At 41.5% G+C, this 18,173-nt stretch overlaps 1 protein-coding gene across 3 annotated transcripts in view; it reads left to right on the top strand.

Moving 5' to 3' along the window:
• Positions 1–3,390: 3,390 nt before the first annotated feature.
• The window catches only part of LOC111253319 (protein tolkin-like), a 111,835-nt gene continuing 97,052 nt past the window's right edge, over positions 3,391–18,173 (top strand). For all 3 annotated transcript variants that reach the window (XM_086977919.1, XM_086977917.1, XM_022812557.2), the window contains exon 1: positions 3,391–4,625. In XM_086977919.1, the coding sequence (XP_086834045.1) occupies positions 4,451–4,625 (175 nt within the window). In that variant the 5' untranslated portion in view covers positions 3,391–4,450. The remainder of the gene's footprint in view (positions 4,626–18,173) is intronic.

The raw sequence follows: 18,173 nt of genomic DNA, 5'->3' as shown, positions 1-18,173 counted from the left end.
TTAAGCTGCCAACAAGATGGCGCCTGTGTCCGAAGCCAGGACGTGCGTACCTCTTAGACCCAGCGTGAACATATCTATGTGCAGGCTTTAGCCAGCTTCGTAGGAAGCGCGCCGACACAGAAGAGTTGAATGAAGAAGAACGACAACCTAACACTGTCCCTGCCTCTTGCCGTGAGACATTTCGACGCTACAGTCGCGTCGGGGCAATGTCTTCTCTCCGCCGGCAAGAAACGTAATTCCGTACGAATTCGATACGTATTTTTGGCGTTTTCGTTCCAGTAGCATTGTAGATTTTTACGTACCGTGAACATGTAGATAGATATAAATCTCATTTACCCCGAACAAATTGTTGGTGTACGGTGCGTTATTTAGCCCTGTCGGTTAAGAACAAATATATTGTTTTTATCAATGACAACCGGTTAATTGGTGACAAGCACTTGTAGTAAGATGCTTCATATACCGTCGCATATTTTACTTCTCCTGTTGGAAATTTCAGGAAAACTGCTTGCAGGGATTGAATAACTAAAAAATGATCATAAATGAGCATAAAGTGTAAGGTGTTTATTTCGAGGCTCGAACTCTTTACAGACTTACGACACAGGGGCTAATTAAAATTAATTAGTAGATCTAATTCTAATTCTAGTCCGTCTTGGATTCCCTACAAATCAATTCGTAAACGATTAGCTGTGGTATAGTGGCATTAGAGGGAGTGTTCGAAATGTTAGGGTATGTTTCAATCGTAGATTCTGATCGACTTTTTCCTAGATCATCTTTTCGGAAAGTATGAGCGTTCCTTAGAATAGCTTTTGATCTCAATCATTTATCGAACCTCGTTTTCAGTGACATTACGTAATGTAATGCCTGTGAGGAAGTACAGGCCTGAAGGCAACACTCGTATTGTTCATACTATGCTACATAAAACCGCGGGTCGTACTCAAAACCAGCATTATATCGTGTTAAAAAGCGTAAAAAATGTCGAGGTTATCTAATCCACAGAAGACCACCGCAAATGGTTTCTATATAGTTTGGAACATCGGCATCAATAGATGGTTTACATGATGCCTTAAGCATTCGGTGATGGTGTCCACTTTACCATGAATATGATCCAGGTATCTACTCGATTCGCTGCAATATTCTAAGAAACCTTTACATTCTTCTGTTTTTCCCTCTTCTTTTGCTAACAGACGCTTGGATTCCCTTCATTTTTCAGCTACGGGCCGATTTACTTACGGCAGAGATCATTTACTAATATACCTTATTGTCACATTTATACTGTTTCTGTTGCCTTTCGAGTTAATTGTTGTTGGTATTTATTTGTTTTTTTTTTTTATGTATTTATGCAGTAATTCGTATATGCTGTCATAAGAAAAAGCGCAAACATGTGCTTAACATGTTTAGCGCTTAAAAATATTTAGTATCGGCACTGTTACATTGCGCATGCAGATCTGTTGGTTTGTTCTATAGATTCTAGTGGAATCTTAGAGCAGCACTGACCTAACATCGTTTAGTAATATCAGATGATAATTTCCCTCTTTAACCGCCAACTCTTAGGCCAATGCATAGCTTATAAACGTCTAATGTACATATAAATAAACCAGATTCTAAATCTGGCTGCCTGACACGATGACTTGCACGGCTGTTTCAACATTATACGATACGAACACTTCCTAGATATCGCTGTTAAGCGTGCTTTCTAAAAGTCACTGCTTTTTTTTTTTTAATAAGACACGCAAAAATTCGTAAACAAATTCAGACAAGCGATCGATATGACTTTTACTAGTACGTTTATTTTTAGTCTTCTTTTACTGGAGTGTTTAGCGAGAGATCGAAGTAACTCTTGCAATGTTCGCATTATCTAGTTTAAGACGGCTTTACCATTTATACGCGTAATCACCCAAGGAGCCATATTAGTCGGTGCAGTATTACGGCCAATGAGTCCGAACTCAACTGATTTAGGTGTGTCTGTCGACGCTAACTGTTCGCCAGCGACCACCCTTAACCAATGCAGCAAAATATGAGACTGAAGTCGAAGAAGGCACTTCAAGCGAAAGGGAGAGTAAATTACCAACGCATTTATGATGGTCGGCCTATAGTGGGGTTCAGATGACTATTGCTATACTAACCCAAACAGAACTAATGTGGCGACCTGCATAATTTAAGAATTGTTTCTTCAGACGTTCAGGCATGGTCAGTTGCTGACACTTAGAAGCTAGATTTTTTTGACGACCTTGAGTTGGTCGTAATCTCAAATGTTAACCCATATCTATAATTGGGTCGAGAAACAATATTCGAAAGCAACGTGATACCTTTTAGAAATACATCGAAACGTTTCATATGAGTTACCCTACCCAGTCTCCTGTCAACTACCCAAATCCCTTACATCTCTTCATACGGCCACATGTTCGTTAGCAATCTAGTCTGGCAACTGAAGACTTACTAACAGTCTATCTAGTTTACTTGCAAAGCTACTGGTCCCGAAGACGGTTCGTTTAGATGATTAACAAGAGATCGAAATAGACTGTGAAGATTCTACTTTGATCGCGTCGTCTCAATCGGATTTGCCGACGTGTTTGAACGTTTCCTTAACAATGGATGTAATGAAGGGACACAAATGCAGGTTTGTTTAAAATTAGTAATTATTTATTCTTGGAACGAATAAAGGACAAAGGGGACTAAGTAGAAGAAGCACGGGTAAAAGCAAGGACCCTGAGTTGCTAGTCCTCCGGTTCGAATCCGCAAAGATACATGTGAACGGAAATCAATCTTCCCTGTGTCACTGAACTAGCTTTTTCTATTAATTTTTTTTCTAATAAAACATGTTCATATGGATCGTTCGGAAGGTCCGATTGAGAGGACTATAAATAGTAATAATATATTATGATCATTTCTTAGTTACAAATCCTCCTCGGTTTGGAAACAAAGAGAAGATCATACTTGAAATAAGTTGCTTTTGATTTGTGAGGGTTGGAACAGTACCTTTCTAGTGGCCGCACCGTTACAACTGCCACTCTCACTTTCTTTTCCAACGAATATAAATATTTCCCGGGTAAATAAATTTTAATAAATCAATCGTTCGACCTAACGAGCCACTTATGTGAGCGTGGACAAAAAAGATTTGCTTCAATAATCGATCCAGCGCCCGCTTCAAATAAATCCAAAACCTATTACTGATATATGCAAGCGAATGAGCAAATCCGTACAAATAGTATTAGCAGGACACATCTGCCTGGAAAAATGAACCCCTCATATGGGCTGTATTATACATCCCCTTTCTGGGGTTTCCTCCTCATCCTTTCCTCTTGGTTAGAGAGGGTACAACCTGTAGGCGAGGGTATTAGGAGAGGGTCCTCATCATCGTCGTCGAAATTGCAGGACGGAGGATGCGGCGACACCGCGCACGTGAGAGACCAACGAGAAGATTGGTGGCGGCAGGCGAGTTCATCGACGGGAGATAAGCAACGCGCCGAACAACACCAAATGAACGGAGGACTGCGAAACAGTGGAGGAGTCTGCTGGTAGAAACGAGAACGTTGCAGCTATCCAGCGCAACTCTACATTCACACTTAAGACAATCACTTTCTTATGCCGCCATCGGTAGCGTGAGCATCAAGCAGATATCGAGCGATGGCAACAGAGCCCGACTTCTCAAACACACATGGTCAAACGCTATCAGCTGCTCAATAAGCCTGCTGGCAATTAAATCTTATACGTACCGGCATCCTAACTGTTACAGGCAATAATACAATACCTTGTACTCATATGAAATCAAAGTTTCAGGTTGACTAATAGTCCCACCATTATTGTGATCGCAGTCGTCGATAGCCTGCAAAGAAGTGTACGCCGATAGGACAAACACAATGCGACCCTCAGTAGGGCTCCACAAGTCGCGATGTTCAGTGGGATAGCCCCGTGCCCCGGTGGCGGCTAAAAAAATTTGCTGGGGCGCCGCGTGGGAGCCGTACGGCTCAGCGGCTTTGTGGGGGCAAGTGTTTGTTTGTTATTAGGGGGTAGTCGTAGAAGTGGTGCCAGTTGCGTTGGTGGCTGCGTAGAGAGTGCTGAAGTTACGCTACGTTGGTTGTGGTTAGCGGAAAGAGCAAGGAAACCAGCGAAATTAATAGTGAAGTGCAGATTCGGAGTGAAAAGCGTAAATAGATAGAAAAAAAAAAAAAGAGCAAACGTGGAATATTGTGGATAGTGAGCGAGGTCGCAAGGACGAAACGACGAGTGAATAGAACCGAAGCAAAATTTCACGGCGTGTGGATATTAAGGTTGATAGCGGAAGCCCGTCATTGCTGCTGCGACCCTTTCGACTGTAATTATCTTTGCCGCCGACAACAAGGGGTATTGCGCTATCGTGAACGCGATTGGAGTACGTTCTGGGGCAGTGGCGGTGTGTAATTGTGTGTGTGTGCTCAGTGTACGACGACCGCTTCTTCACATCATTATCAAAATGAAGGCTTGCATCGGGATGCATGCCTTGCCTGCTATGTTCGTGGCATTGATCATGCTCAACGGCGACCAAGTGGCACAAACATACGCCTCGTTCAGTGTCGACGAATTGCTTACGTACCGATTTCCAAATCGAAGTTCGAACGATGTCGACCTCGACATCTGCAAGCATCAGCGTAAGTAAACAAATGAATCGGTTTGATTGCATTAGTATAGCAGCTAGAATTGGATGTTTTTGCTTCAATGACGGGTAGCGCTGATGAGGGTGATTCTAGCTAAGTTGTGTGAGTGCACAATGATTCGGCTTACTAATCAGTTGGCCCAGCTGGTGACGTGACCCGTATCCTTTTGTAATAGCTTTCCTGGAGCTGTGAGAGGGGCAACACCTGTGACAGCCAGGACTGTGGTAGGAGGGGCGCATGAGGTACAGGCAAATGTGAGGATTTGTAGAAAAGTCAGGAGCTTGGGGGAGAGCTGAATGCTTTTTCTTGCTGAACCAAAAACCATGTCGTAGTGCAGTCACTACCATCCATATGTGTACGCATAAAGCAGTAGGTATCCTGATCTTCAAATAACACTCCTAAACAACGCCTTGACCCCCCCCCCAAAAAAAAAAAAATAATTTGAGAAAAACAGGTCAGCGAAACAATGTTTCTGTTAAGAAAACGTATGGGTAAGGCTGCTCACTGATATTTGTTATCAAATTGGTAATATCATCAAGTTCTAGAATTAAGGGTGAATTTTACCTTTATTTAGTGCAAACTTCTGCAGTTTTTGTTTCATTATTCTGACCATAACCAGTACTGTTCTATATGCACGTATTACACTTTTAACGGGCAGTACAATCGAGTCGATGGTTAATGCCCTCTTGGCTTGTTTAAGCTAATTAGTAACGTAGATAAACAGATACTGGCAGATTCATATAGAACAGCTGAGAGTAGAAGCCGTATGTAATGTCACCAAAAGAGTAATCGAATACGATTTTTGTGAAAAAGTACTTAATTAGATATAACTTGTAGCTTGTTTCGTTGAAACAAAAGAAATCTTAAAGTACCGCCACTTTGCACTGTAGTTAAAAATAATCTGAGTGTGTCATAACTGATCACTAGCTCATCATAGAGTGATCATGCTTGAAGAAGCTACAAGCAATTATCTTCCCTATAAACAGAAAACTGAAAATCTTTCGAAATGTTCGTTAACTACAGCAGCAAATAAGAAACAGATTCCGTTACTGTTTGATAATTTCACAGCACACAGAAATATATTCAATAGTTTAATAGGACAGGCCGTATGATAAACCAGATAACTTATTATAATCGCTTATGTTATCCCCTATCGAACAGGAGTGGACCCGAATCGTCTCCTATTAACTTAAGATTAATAAAAAAAAAATTATATTCTAAAGTCTATGAAACTTGGGCGGGTAAGCATCCATTTAACAAAACTGGTACTCTCATGACTCCGTAAAGTTTAAGCTTCTCTGAGATGTATTACCTCTACTAATACGTGGGGTGTTATTCTGTGAAAGGAAGTGGTTTATTAGAAATCTTAATATTAAGTCGCCCTTTAGATTTGTTTTACCAAAAGAGAAACTAGAAATGCACAGTTACGGTCGGTCCTAAAAAGCTTCTGCATTCTGTTGATTTTACTAGGAACTTTCGATCCCTAGATACCCTAGGTATTATCACCGGGCCGGAATCACCGTCAGAGGAAAATCCAGTTTAGAAGGTCATTTTCGCCCAAATTAACTATATCACTAAGATTCGTCTGTAGAGAACTCACTTTTGTTATTGCCAACTGAATCTAAAAGCACGTAAAACTCTAAGGAGGTGAACATTCAAAAACTAGTTTAAAATTGGCGCCGCAAGTAGCGTCCCATAGAGATGGTCTCATATATCCTTGACTAGAGGAATAGTAGTAGGTATAAGGTGCATGGACGGAATCAAGGCAGCGAGAATTAAGCTATAACGCTTTTTAACGAAGTCAAGGAAGCCTTGTCGTTGGCGCGGACTAGCTGTTTTGTAGTCATCTATCCTGGCCATTTTCAAATCCCTGCCTAAGAATCAGACCTCGGATTTTTCCCTGTCACTTACCATTGCTGAAAAAGTGTTATTACCAGAATACCAAACTATAAACAGTAGTCCCTTGACAAGCCTTAAGTTCGGCGCTTGTACTACTATCCCCCTGTATTTTGAGTTTTATGGCCGCGATTGCCGTTCGGCATTCCATTAGATGGACAGCACGCAGCACGACAGGAAGCGTGCCCATGCATGAGTTCAAACCTAAACCACAACGCATCCCTAAAATGAGGAGGCAAATACGTTACCCATCTAAGCTATCACAGGGATTATTACTGTCTCTACTGATCTCTAAATATAACTAATACTATCTCAGAGAGGCGATTGCATGATTCACTTTGTAATCAAGAACTAAGCCCAACTGATCATAGTACAGTGTACGGCCGGCGCAATGGCCTGATGCAGTGAGAGGTGTCGATAGCTGTAGGGTTGTTAATAAAAAGGTTTTTAATTTGGAGCTGACGCTGTTCCCACCTTTCGGATATTGAATCACCCCGGACTTATACTGTGAAATATTACTCCGAAGGCCATTCAGAAGGGAACCCACGGCCCAACTCGGCTTATTTCATTCCCCGTCGAAACTTCGTGTAGAGAGCAAGCTCGCGCTGATGGGATGTCCACCCTCGATGCCTGTGCCCCTTGTGAACTAAAAGACGTGCAAGACATGTTGTTTGTTGCGAGAATTACAGCCACCGCCTCCACTGCTATGCAATTGCTGTTCCATGCACTATAACCGGACGGTACCTTAGCAGACGGACAGCGTTACTGCTGGTATAATACAAGGTAGGACAAGCCTCAGGGAAATTTTTATACGAGCAGTCCTTCTGCCTCGTAACGCAAATTAAGTCAACGCCAGCATTAAGCTGCCACAATATACGAATCGCGCCACCGATTCAGCCATATTGCTAGGTTCGCAACTTTTCCAAGGAGATCATATTGGGTTACTATCCAGGTGCCTGTGAAAGTCATTGCGATTTATGTCCAGCTACGCTCGTGTGTTGTCATCTCAATAATTATAAGGGTCGAGTTTGCAGTGAGCCGCTTGCGAATGATGGCCTAACGGCGATAGCAAACATAAGACTCAAAACATAGGATATAGTCATCTTTTGTGATTAGTTTTTAAATACCATCCCCATAGTAATTAACGTATCTGGCCTCAACTAGAATGATAATAATGTAGTTATAAAAGGAGATTTTACTAAGGCGGCGTTTGTAAACAACCTATTGCTGAATGATCTGAAATATCAGGTCGGCAGATATATTCGAAGTACCGACGTCAGTTTGTCTCTCATTGCTGATGTCCTGACTTGGGTATCGTTGACTCTCTATTAGCTGTTAACCCGCTTCTACCGGATCATAAATCCATAATCGTTGAGGATTTTATCATTTTTTTAGATATATAGTTACAAACTAACGAATGATCGGAACACGCAAATTAATCTGACCGTCGTCTAGTTCTTTATTTCTGCCGACTGAAATTAGATTAATAAATTATAGGATGTCTGCTCATTCCTCGATCTGCAGCACAATTGAATAAGTTGAAACTAAAATGAGGATCCGTCTCCTGAAATAAGGCGTGATCCGTATTATATTACTACCAGTTATTTGCAAAAGTTAGCTTTTTCCCGAGCATTTTATGTCGGCAGTCAGGAGGACTTGACTGCATCTAAATGTTCCTGTGACTTGTTCCGTCATACTGATGCGTACAAGAACTTTAATTCCGATATTACCAATTACAGGACAATAGAAAATTGCAGCTAAATTGTTATACAGCTATTTTATGGAGCAAAATTTTATTGTAAAATAAATTTAGTTTAAATGCGTTCGTCGTTCTATGCATTTGTTTTCAGTATTAAAAGAAAATAGTTCATAAACCGTAAATATAAACTGTATATTATTTATTTTCCTTATAATTTAAATGGGTAGGGTTACTGGGGTGCTGAGTCCCTCCGTATCAATGTGAAGATAATATCAGTGCCTTAATGTGTAGTTCTGTCATCCCGTCATTTGGTGGACACTATAGAAGGTTGCCGCCAACCAACAGCGTTAGACAGGCGGTGCTTTTGATTTCTATCTGAATCTATTTGAATTCTATCTGTAATACAATTTTCTATTGTTTCACTACAGAGGAAGTTGGGTTTTATGCCGTATGGTAAAGTCGTTTGGATTTTTTAAATATTTTTCGTATTATGTGGAAACATCTATAGCGTGAGGAGTCGATGAACGCGATAGGGCGAAGAAGTGATTCGTACGCATAACTGGCATAAGATGTAATGTTTCTTAGGCATCGACTCCGTGCTCATTGATGAGCGAAATGATCTTACGGACTTAGGTAAGATCTTAGAAGGTTTTGGAAGCTAGAATGGCTGATGGTATTTCTTCCTACTCGTTTGAAACAACAACTCCCAGTAGTTAGAGGATGGCAGAACGCAGACATTCCATCAAATAGGCACGCAAAAGCTGCTACATCCACTGAAATAAACGGGTAGGCACCCTTAACAATACATGCACACATACATTCGCCCATTATATAGCTGTGCAGGGTCGCGCTTTTCCTGCGTGTACCCTGAATGGCTTCACGTAGTTCAAAATACGCAATTCTCGTGCTGTATTGGATAGGAAGATGGAACAAACAAGCAAAACTCGATTACTGGTACAATTAGACTGATTACCTCAATTTGACGATCTTTGTAGTTCCAGGAACCCAAACAGTAACTCGTAATTTTAACGTTTCCCGCAAAAATATTCCATAATAACCAGTTTGGTAAAATCTCTATATAATCATTTTACCTATGTATAGCAGAACTTGCAAAGGTTCAGGGCCTACTTCGGGCAGCCTGTTTTTCGTGGGCCTATCTTTGCGTCCACGCTTCACTCAGCTAGCTTCTCGTTCCCATTACTGATCGAGTGCAGTAAAGCAAAACGTTGCTGGCAAATTATGCTGATGTAGACATTAATTCAAGGCTGTGGGCCTCGTCTTCGGCGTAGCCTGATTTGAACGTTAACTAGAATAATGGATCAGACATCCTACATCATACGTTCGCGTCTACGGATAAGGCAAAACTACCCAAACAGATGTACGCCTCTACATAAATTTATTCTTTGTAAACTGCGGATAAATACGCACACAATGCGCTGCCTCGCTTATGCAAAACAGGCATATCTGCACGGATATAATATGTTTTCAACATTCAGCTAGACAAACTCAAAGGCTTAGCTAGAATAGCTCAATACAATATGATAAATGATTTTTTTAAAAAACAATTTCTATGAATAAGCAGAACTACTTGTATACTATTTTACTGTATCGTCGTTTAGTAGACTGGGTTTGTTAACGGGATTGGAGGGGTAAGTGGGTCCAATAGAAAAATGTATTTACCTTTAATCTATAAAAAATGTAAATACCTTTAATTTAGGTCGGGACTAAATTTTCGTATGTGATACGCTTAATGTTCGTTCCACGCCAAATCATCGTTCACGGTTGTTCTGTTCAGAAGTTGTTATAGAGCGATTCATTTAGGCACTCATATCATTTATTTTCTTTAACATCAATCTCTTGAGTTGAATAGAGCATCATCATTAGCAGAACAGCTTTACACTACACCCAAGGGACGAAAACTAACTACTTTTACGTAACTGGCACGTGGAACGAGCAAAATTTCAAGGCTATATACTATATAGGGTTCACATAGAGGACATCCATCCGGCTGAAAACAAACAGGGGTACCTAGTTCGAACCCCGTTAGCGACATGTACTACAAGGTAAGTGTAATTAGATAAGACACACGTAAGTGTGCCGACGTTACGTGCTATGCAATGTGAGTGAAAGGAATTCATATGGAAAGAGAGGGTAACTACTTCAAATTATTGGCAGATTCTAATGAGAGACATCCATCCGATCTATACTGGCGCTACGGACAAAGCGGAAACTAAAGAAAAGGCGACAACCGGTGTAGGCGATATAGCAAACCCCCTTAGGTGGTCCCAGAAAAAACGACCGCTTCTTACAAGTGAGCATAAAGTATATTATTAATTCACTGAGGTTTTCGAAACGATCTTTCCTGAAATTTAAGCATACCTCTTTCAACTGTGTAATTCAGTTTCCTTTAGAGAGCGATGCGGTATTGATACTTTGATTCTGACTCCCTTCTGAGCCTACGTAAAAATTAATCAAATCGAATAACCCCGTGTACCGTATTAACTTACTGAAACAAACAATATTCATAGCAAAAAATAACCGCCTGTTTCGTATCGCATACGCTTATCACTACGACCGAGCCAGATGAAGTTGAAAAATGTAATTACCCTCAACTGGCTAGCTAGTCTCCACTTCACGACTCATGTTGGCGGAAAAAATGTAAATCGTTGTAGATTAATTTTTCTAAGTAGTTACCATCAAAAAAAAGACCTGAATAGAGCATCTCCATTATTTGTTTTTTGTGATATTTCTCAGAGGATAACACGCGGGAAATTTTCACAAACAAAGTGTCTTTCCTTTCGGTAAGGAAAAACGAAAGTGAAATGAAACTTGTCTAACGTGATGACATTAGTTCCTGATGGTGATCATAAGGCAGGCATGAATTATGGATCGAAACCGAAGACTGTTCGACCAATTTAGCTAGAAATAAGAATGAATTCAACTTGGATAAATGCTGTTTTAATTATTGGCATGGTAAGTACAGAAACTTCTGCACAGAAAGCCCCACCGTTTTAGTTAGCGTTCCGATTATGCATTATTCATCGTGAAACTAAAGTGGGTTCGCTTACGCGGTTGTTAGGAAAGACCACGCAAGTTGAAAAATAGTCGTATCTCAAACCCATCGGTCAGTTTTAGGACGCGTTTAAGAATACGTTCATCCGCTACAGAGACAACATCGGTGCACACTGTTCCAGGGTGGCTATGTACTCAAACACCAAGAAGGTCGAAAGCCCCGTCTTCCTGCGGAATTCAAAACTCTGCTGGCAGCTGGAACGTCTCGACGATGTTATCAGAGCAACTGTGCCGCCGACTAAAAAACCGATCTGATGAACGAATGCATAGCTAACAAGTATGTATTTTCCGAAGGCTCGCCGTCCTTTGTTCGCCGGGGGCGCAAACCGGACTGACAGCAGATCGCTTATCAACAACGCCCCATAAATAATAGTCACGGTTGAACGTAACGGTGATAGTTGGGATGCGGAAGTATATAAGTGACTTCATTATTGTTTAGGTGATCTACTCTTGGTCTTATACAATGTTAATTATTTATGAGATAAAGGCTGTGATACTTGGCTCTAAGGAACCAATTTGACTTTCTAACTAACGAACCAACTCATAATCAAACGGAGCTTAACAACTTCTACTTAAGGTTGATTAGCTGCTTCTTGAAAAACTTTAAATATTGGAGTATTTAAGATGAAAAAAAAATATATATATGAAAATTCAGTCTTAGAAGCCGAAAAGGATCTGACTGATAGATGTTCTGTGGTAGCCTTAGTAATAGGCAACTTCAAAGGTTTGCTATCTGAACGAGAACGTGTAAGTGTATTCGTGTAATAAAAAGAGGTGGGCAAAGGGATAATGCTGGTAGACAATGTGTTCATTGTATATTCGATTCGGTAAAGCGTTCCTCTTCTTACGAAACAGAGAAGAATCTGAGAGATACAGAATACTTCTATAAAGGGCAGTTTACTAAACTGACCAGTCTATTCCTACCCTGCCCGCGGACGAAATACGAAAAAATAAAAACTAAGATCCAACACATGTATACTTTTATACAAGATATCATTCTGTATAAATGTGTATTAGCTTTATAAATGGCTACTCTTGTATAGCACAACTGAACGAATAACATTATATTTATATACCCGTACGTTCCTCTCCCTGCCTAATTAACGTGTGTCTGCTGATGATAACATGATTGAGAGAGCGAACGCTTTCTATCGAGAGACGGTGCCTCTTGTGAGCTATAACCAATCGCGTTATATACTGGAGTAAAAGTAGGTCTTAACTGTGGGAAGTGTTGTGGCCAGATATTTGTTCCGAATGTCAATTCATCAGAGACGACTAGTGCTGGGGGGTTTTTGACTTTAGATGTATCAGTAACCTACTGTATATTGAATGCTACAGGTAAAGTTGCAGTGGCACGCATTGACTTTGCTCATCTGCATTCTATTTAATTGATTTATCAACTACGAACCTCCCTAGAGCTCAGTCCTCACTCTGCCATAGTCTGTCTTCTTTTCGTCTGTCCCTTCTGGCGAAGGCAATGCAAACTCTTTGTACGTAACATGCATGAAATCCTCTACTCAGCACTTCACTTTCCTTCGGTTCCAGCTGGCAGATATAGAGAAAGCTAGCAAAGGCTGGAGTAAATAACGTATCAAAGCAAATGTTATCTACTATTCAGTTCAAGGATATCTTGGAACTGCTTAGCTCCTCGGAAGGACACCGAGCATAGCGTCGTATTGAAGACTGCAAGCATCATGCACCAGCATGTAAACCGTTTCAAGGAATTAGCGAAGTCAACGTTCACCCTAAATGGCGACAAAGTTGCACAGACTGACGATCTTTGCGATTATGCCAATAGAACGCTATATAAATATGTATACACATATATGAGATAGAGAAAAAGAGAAGGAAAGAGACAACTCTATATTGGTGGCTTAGCAACGTCATTTACGTACATACACGGTGAGTGTACGATCTACTAGAAGCAGCTACTTCTATCCATTTACGTCTAGTATTTATCACATTTGAGAGTGTTTCGTTTGAACAGGACGGCATCTTCGGGCTAAGTTCAGCCAAAACTATATTAACTGAACTATTACATTCAATAGATTTTTTGTTACCTTTAAAATCTCCTGATGCCAGTACCGTTTCCAAAGCCTTATTGAGTCAGGCGTGCTAACCTCAAACATGAATTGCGACAGAAAGTGCCACTAGTTAAGTTAGTTGAAACCTATAGGCAACTTTGCTGATTGGATAGCACATGTAATAGAAGCAATTCTTTGCAGCGCATAGATATCACTAATGCGGATGAGTTATAGGTAGCCACCAGCGTAATTTGTTTCGATTCGAGTTCCTGAGCAAAACAGGCGCATACGTGGACCTAACAAGCAATTTGCGTTCAGTGAAGCCTTTTGTCAACGTAGGAATGGGAGAGAATGACTTCTTAATGCATTCACCTGTAAAATTATTCTATTTAGAGCTCTTCGCCCCTTCCTCGTAGCATGATATTGACTTTGAATCGCTTGCTTGAAGGTTCATGAAAGCCTCGAGAAAGGATTTCACGTTGGAGTTCGAACCGTCGATGGCACTCTTATCGTCGCGTTCAGTTTCAGCGATTCGTTTGCCTCTGTCAAAGCAGCGTTGGGTCGCGTGCGACCCTATAGCAAGTAACATTTGAAGACAAACTATTTTCATTCAGTTTATTCGATTAGTAAATAAATATACCGTGTCTTCCGTTTGCCTTGTGACTTTGGAAGTTCGTGCAATTTGTAAAACAATTGCTTGAGTTGTGCACTGTTCGCATCCGACGAAAAATGTATGTCGTCTGCTACTGTCGTGACGGAAGACTTCTGCTCACTAGTTCCGGTCGATTTTTTCACTGGCATATCGTAATCTTGTTACTTGTTGACAGCAGTAGTGGGAGGGGGTCGAATCAATCATTTCGTCAAGCAGCAGTAACTCGTCAACCATTCGCTTCCAGTCCTATCAAACATCGCTTTCTTTGGCCCCAGTCTGCGTTTTGCCACAGATTCTGTCAGTGGGGGACCCTCTTATATTTTCTTTATTTGCAGATGCTTGTTGTTCGTAACCTATTTCTAATCACAGAACCGGCTTGATTACGTCGCGTTTCTGGACAGCTTCACAAATGGGATTTGCTCAAGCAATTTGTTCGCATAGGGCATCCGGATATCGGGCTTTTTTTGCAAATTGCTTTGTTTACCCGTTTCAGTGCCGTTTGTTGGTAACCATGTTTAGTAATATCATGGCTGTTCACTTGTCGATCTTGGTGTCGCAGATTTCGCAATAGCTTTATAAGCGTATTCATTGACCACTGCAACAAAGAGCATCCTTCACATTAAAACTTCCAAAACAAAAATGAAGTAACCATCCTTGGTTCGTTTTTCCCGATCCCATATTTTCTCTGCAGTACGGAACGAATTCGTTTGTGGGCTTAGGCAACATTTGGGCCTATGTTTCGAGAAAATTGCAAAAAAACATAGCGAAAAACTCCTCTCATTATCCATGACTTCTCGAACCGCGAATCTTCTTCTGTCAAATGTCAGCTTTGAAATGACACCAACGCCGACCCAATTCAACTAGAAAACGGTCAATATTCTTCAACAACCCAATATGCATCAACAGCTATGTCATGTACCGTAGTTCCGTCGTTCAAGCGCGTGCAGTCTTCCCTTATACCAGACCGTTACTATAATTATTAAAATTGCGACAAGTAATTGTGTCTTTTAATTTGAACCTTATGCTCGACTTAAATGCCACATGTTTACTTTGGCGTCTATAGACAGTGGCGTTCATTTTCAGTTGTTGCTTTTGTTGTCAACTGGCGCAATGGTCTTATTGTTGCTGTTTGCCGTAATGCGTACAGCAAAGCTCTTGTTTGTTCTCGAACACTATGACAAGCCTTCTGAAGCTGTGTTCCTAAGGTACTTAACTCCTCACACGAAGCCTTCGCACTTGAAGAAAAGGGAAAGTGTGCCTGGAAAAAGACGGATTTCTTTTTTTCCTGAGACGGCGGCTAACAACGATGACGCTCTTCTATCGAGGTCCATTGCTAAAGTCACAACAACAGCAGGCCAGGCAAAGCAGCATTAAAGACGTCTCTAACTAGCTATCCACATTGCTTACGCGATCCATTTAACCGTCGATTTCAATGCATACTGCTCCCTCTCGTCTTCGTGTCATGGTCCTCTTCGGGTTGTCGCAGTGCTACGGTTCTCAGTCTTCGTATGCGTACCCGTTGCTGCTTGAATTCATCTTCGTTTGTGCACGGAGAATTTGGCCTCAGCGTCTGCTTTTTTTCTGTTCGAAAGAAAAAGTTAGGCGAATCGTTTTAGTTTGCTCCTTGTCCTACATACGCTCTTCGCATTCGTTGTCAGCCTGTAGGTAAACCTTTACCACTGCTTCAGCCTCCCCAATGCCTCCATTGGCGAAACTCTGTCGGGACCTTTCGATTGGACAGGAAGCTTGCTACATACCGGTCGATGCACCACGTTGAACGGGGACCAACTGCTTCGCATCTAGACCTTTACTCGAGGGAAGCTATGTGGATGATTACGTCCTGTCAGGCACGCGGGTGCTTCTTCTTTCAGTGGGTAAACAACCCGCCTATCCTTTCATCTCTCTATTTAAGTCGAACTACGAAAAAGTTAACTGTATGTACGACAGCACTGCCTACGTCTCGCAGGCATTACGCTGCACGTGTCTATCTTTTCTTCCCTTGCGCACGTACATGCTCTGTTGATGTCTAGTTTATATTTCTTTCTCTCTCATGCGCGCTTTCTCTTCTACCTTCGTCTTTTAAACTCAAAATGTGGATCGGGTGCGGTACCATCGTTGTTGTCGTCATCGTTTTGCTTGAGGATGGATGATTGAAAATGCAAATTTAATGACGGCAATTCAATGCTGAGATGGAAAAGAACTTAGGCCAAGTTTCGTTCGTTAGTTGACAGGAAAACGCGGGACCAACTAGTACGTCGAGGACGCCACGATCAGGAACAGTGGCAGCTAACGAGGAAACGTCTCGATAGTATCTTTTGCTGTAAACTTTACTACGCCCTGTGAACCGGCACGAACTTTCCTGTATGTTGTCCTCACAAACACTGCTGTGGCCGATGGCGTTCGCAGTTTACTGCGCACACACTCTTCCTCTTGTGGAAGCTACGTTGTCGCCTTTCTCAGTTTGAGTTACTAAAATGTATTTGGCTTCAGAGTCCCAGTGCTTAGACGGCCAAGGATAATATGCAACCACCTCCCACTGGAGCGGTAGTACAGGCAAATATTAGTCGAGCTGTGTATCTGAGTGAACAGAGGGAGGGGTGTATAAAGCGGCAGTTGACAATGAACAAACGGAGCGCGAAGGAGCTTACGCGATCAGGAGGATTCAGTCTTTGTCAAAAAGTACACCGATTGCCTGAGGGGTTAAAAAGCTCGGAAACTCAGGAATAAGCAAACCGGTCGTGCATTTTGTCGCCACTAGTGGCCGATCTGTATGTGCCGTTTGCTGCAGCGGCATTTTCGTGCAGTGCTATGTGGCTATGCGCAGGCGGAACCTCTGGCTTCAGCAGCGATGCATTACGCGGTTCATCCGTATCCTTTCTGAAGTTTTTCAAACCTAATCTGCACGCACATGCCTAACATGCCTCCACTTTGCGTTCGCCTTCTACCCGGTTTCCGAACTTTCGGACACTTTCTAGTAGTCTTGGTAGTGCTCGGACGTTTAGGTACTGGATGTGAGCACAGGGGATAAAAGAAATCGATAAACTTGGGATAAGTGTGCAGGCGAGGAAGATATAATGATAAAATTTCAATATTCCCAAGTAAAGAGATAGCCAGTCCTTGAGTTTGTTCGTTATGCTACTACGAGCGACCTTTTGTAGCTACGAAACGGTCTGTTCTTTCTCCTATTATATATTGCCTTCGTCGCCGTCGACCCTATAATTCAATGGTAGAGGTGGCGGTATCTAGCGGACAGTTAGCCCAGCAAACCAAACTGTTCCCTGCGGCGCTCATTTATATATTAAATGAGTCGTTAATAGCCTTATAAATCTTATAATTGTCCGGTTTCGCAAATGGACAACTTTTGATTGTTAAGTTCACAGCTCTGCCTTTCTGTTAGATCAGCGACAGCGGTGTGTTGGAGGGCAAGACCATCAAGAAGGGCCGTTTTTTGTGAAGCGAACGGATATCATTAAGCGCGACATGGCTTCTAAGCAACGACTGTGGCAACAACACGCTCATTGTTCAGCTTTTTGAATATATTAGTAGGTTATGCAAGAAGCCCTCAGCCATGTATAATAAAAAAAAGTTCGATGAAGTCCTATATCTTAATGGTCATGACCTATGCATAACGAATATGTATGCTCAGAGAAAAGCGTAACGTTTGGCTCCCTAATAGACACGACATGACTGTATACATTTCACGGTAGCATATCGCACGTAGTGGATACTAGCTATCGCCCATATCGCAGCCGTGATCCTAAAAACATAAGATCTTCAGAAAGCATTGGTTGATAAACAGTAACGCTATAGTGCGTGCAAATAAACTGATCGTGAAGCCTTCTGTATTAATTATAAACTTCTTCTTCAACAAACTTGAGTTCATTTCTGAAAATGACTGCGAATGCAACCTTATTATCTCTGTGTGTTAAACCACAGTACAGTTTAATGATGAGCTTCCGGCCTTATATAATCTGGGTTTTTTCAGACGAGGAACATGCGTGAGGTATCATGATCGTCATGACAACTACTAACAAGCGTTTCCTGAGAAAAAGTAACTCAAGTTTGAAAAAATACGTTTGATTGTTGCATTTTTGGATTGCGCATTAATCGTAACGAGTCGTGTATAATAAAACAAAAAACTTCAACGATTTGACGTACGTAATTCTCGGACAGATTTTAGACGCGAGAACAGCGCAGTG

This window comes from Varroa destructor, unplaced genomic scaffold (assembly GCF_002443255.2).
Source record: "Varroa destructor unplaced genomic scaffold, Vdes_3.0 BEIS01000001.1, whole genome shotgun sequence".
Lineage (NCBI taxonomy): Eukaryota > Metazoa > Arthropoda > Arachnida > Mesostigmata > Varroidae > Varroa > Varroa destructor.
This window is presented reverse-complemented; position numbering and strand designations above follow the sequence as displayed.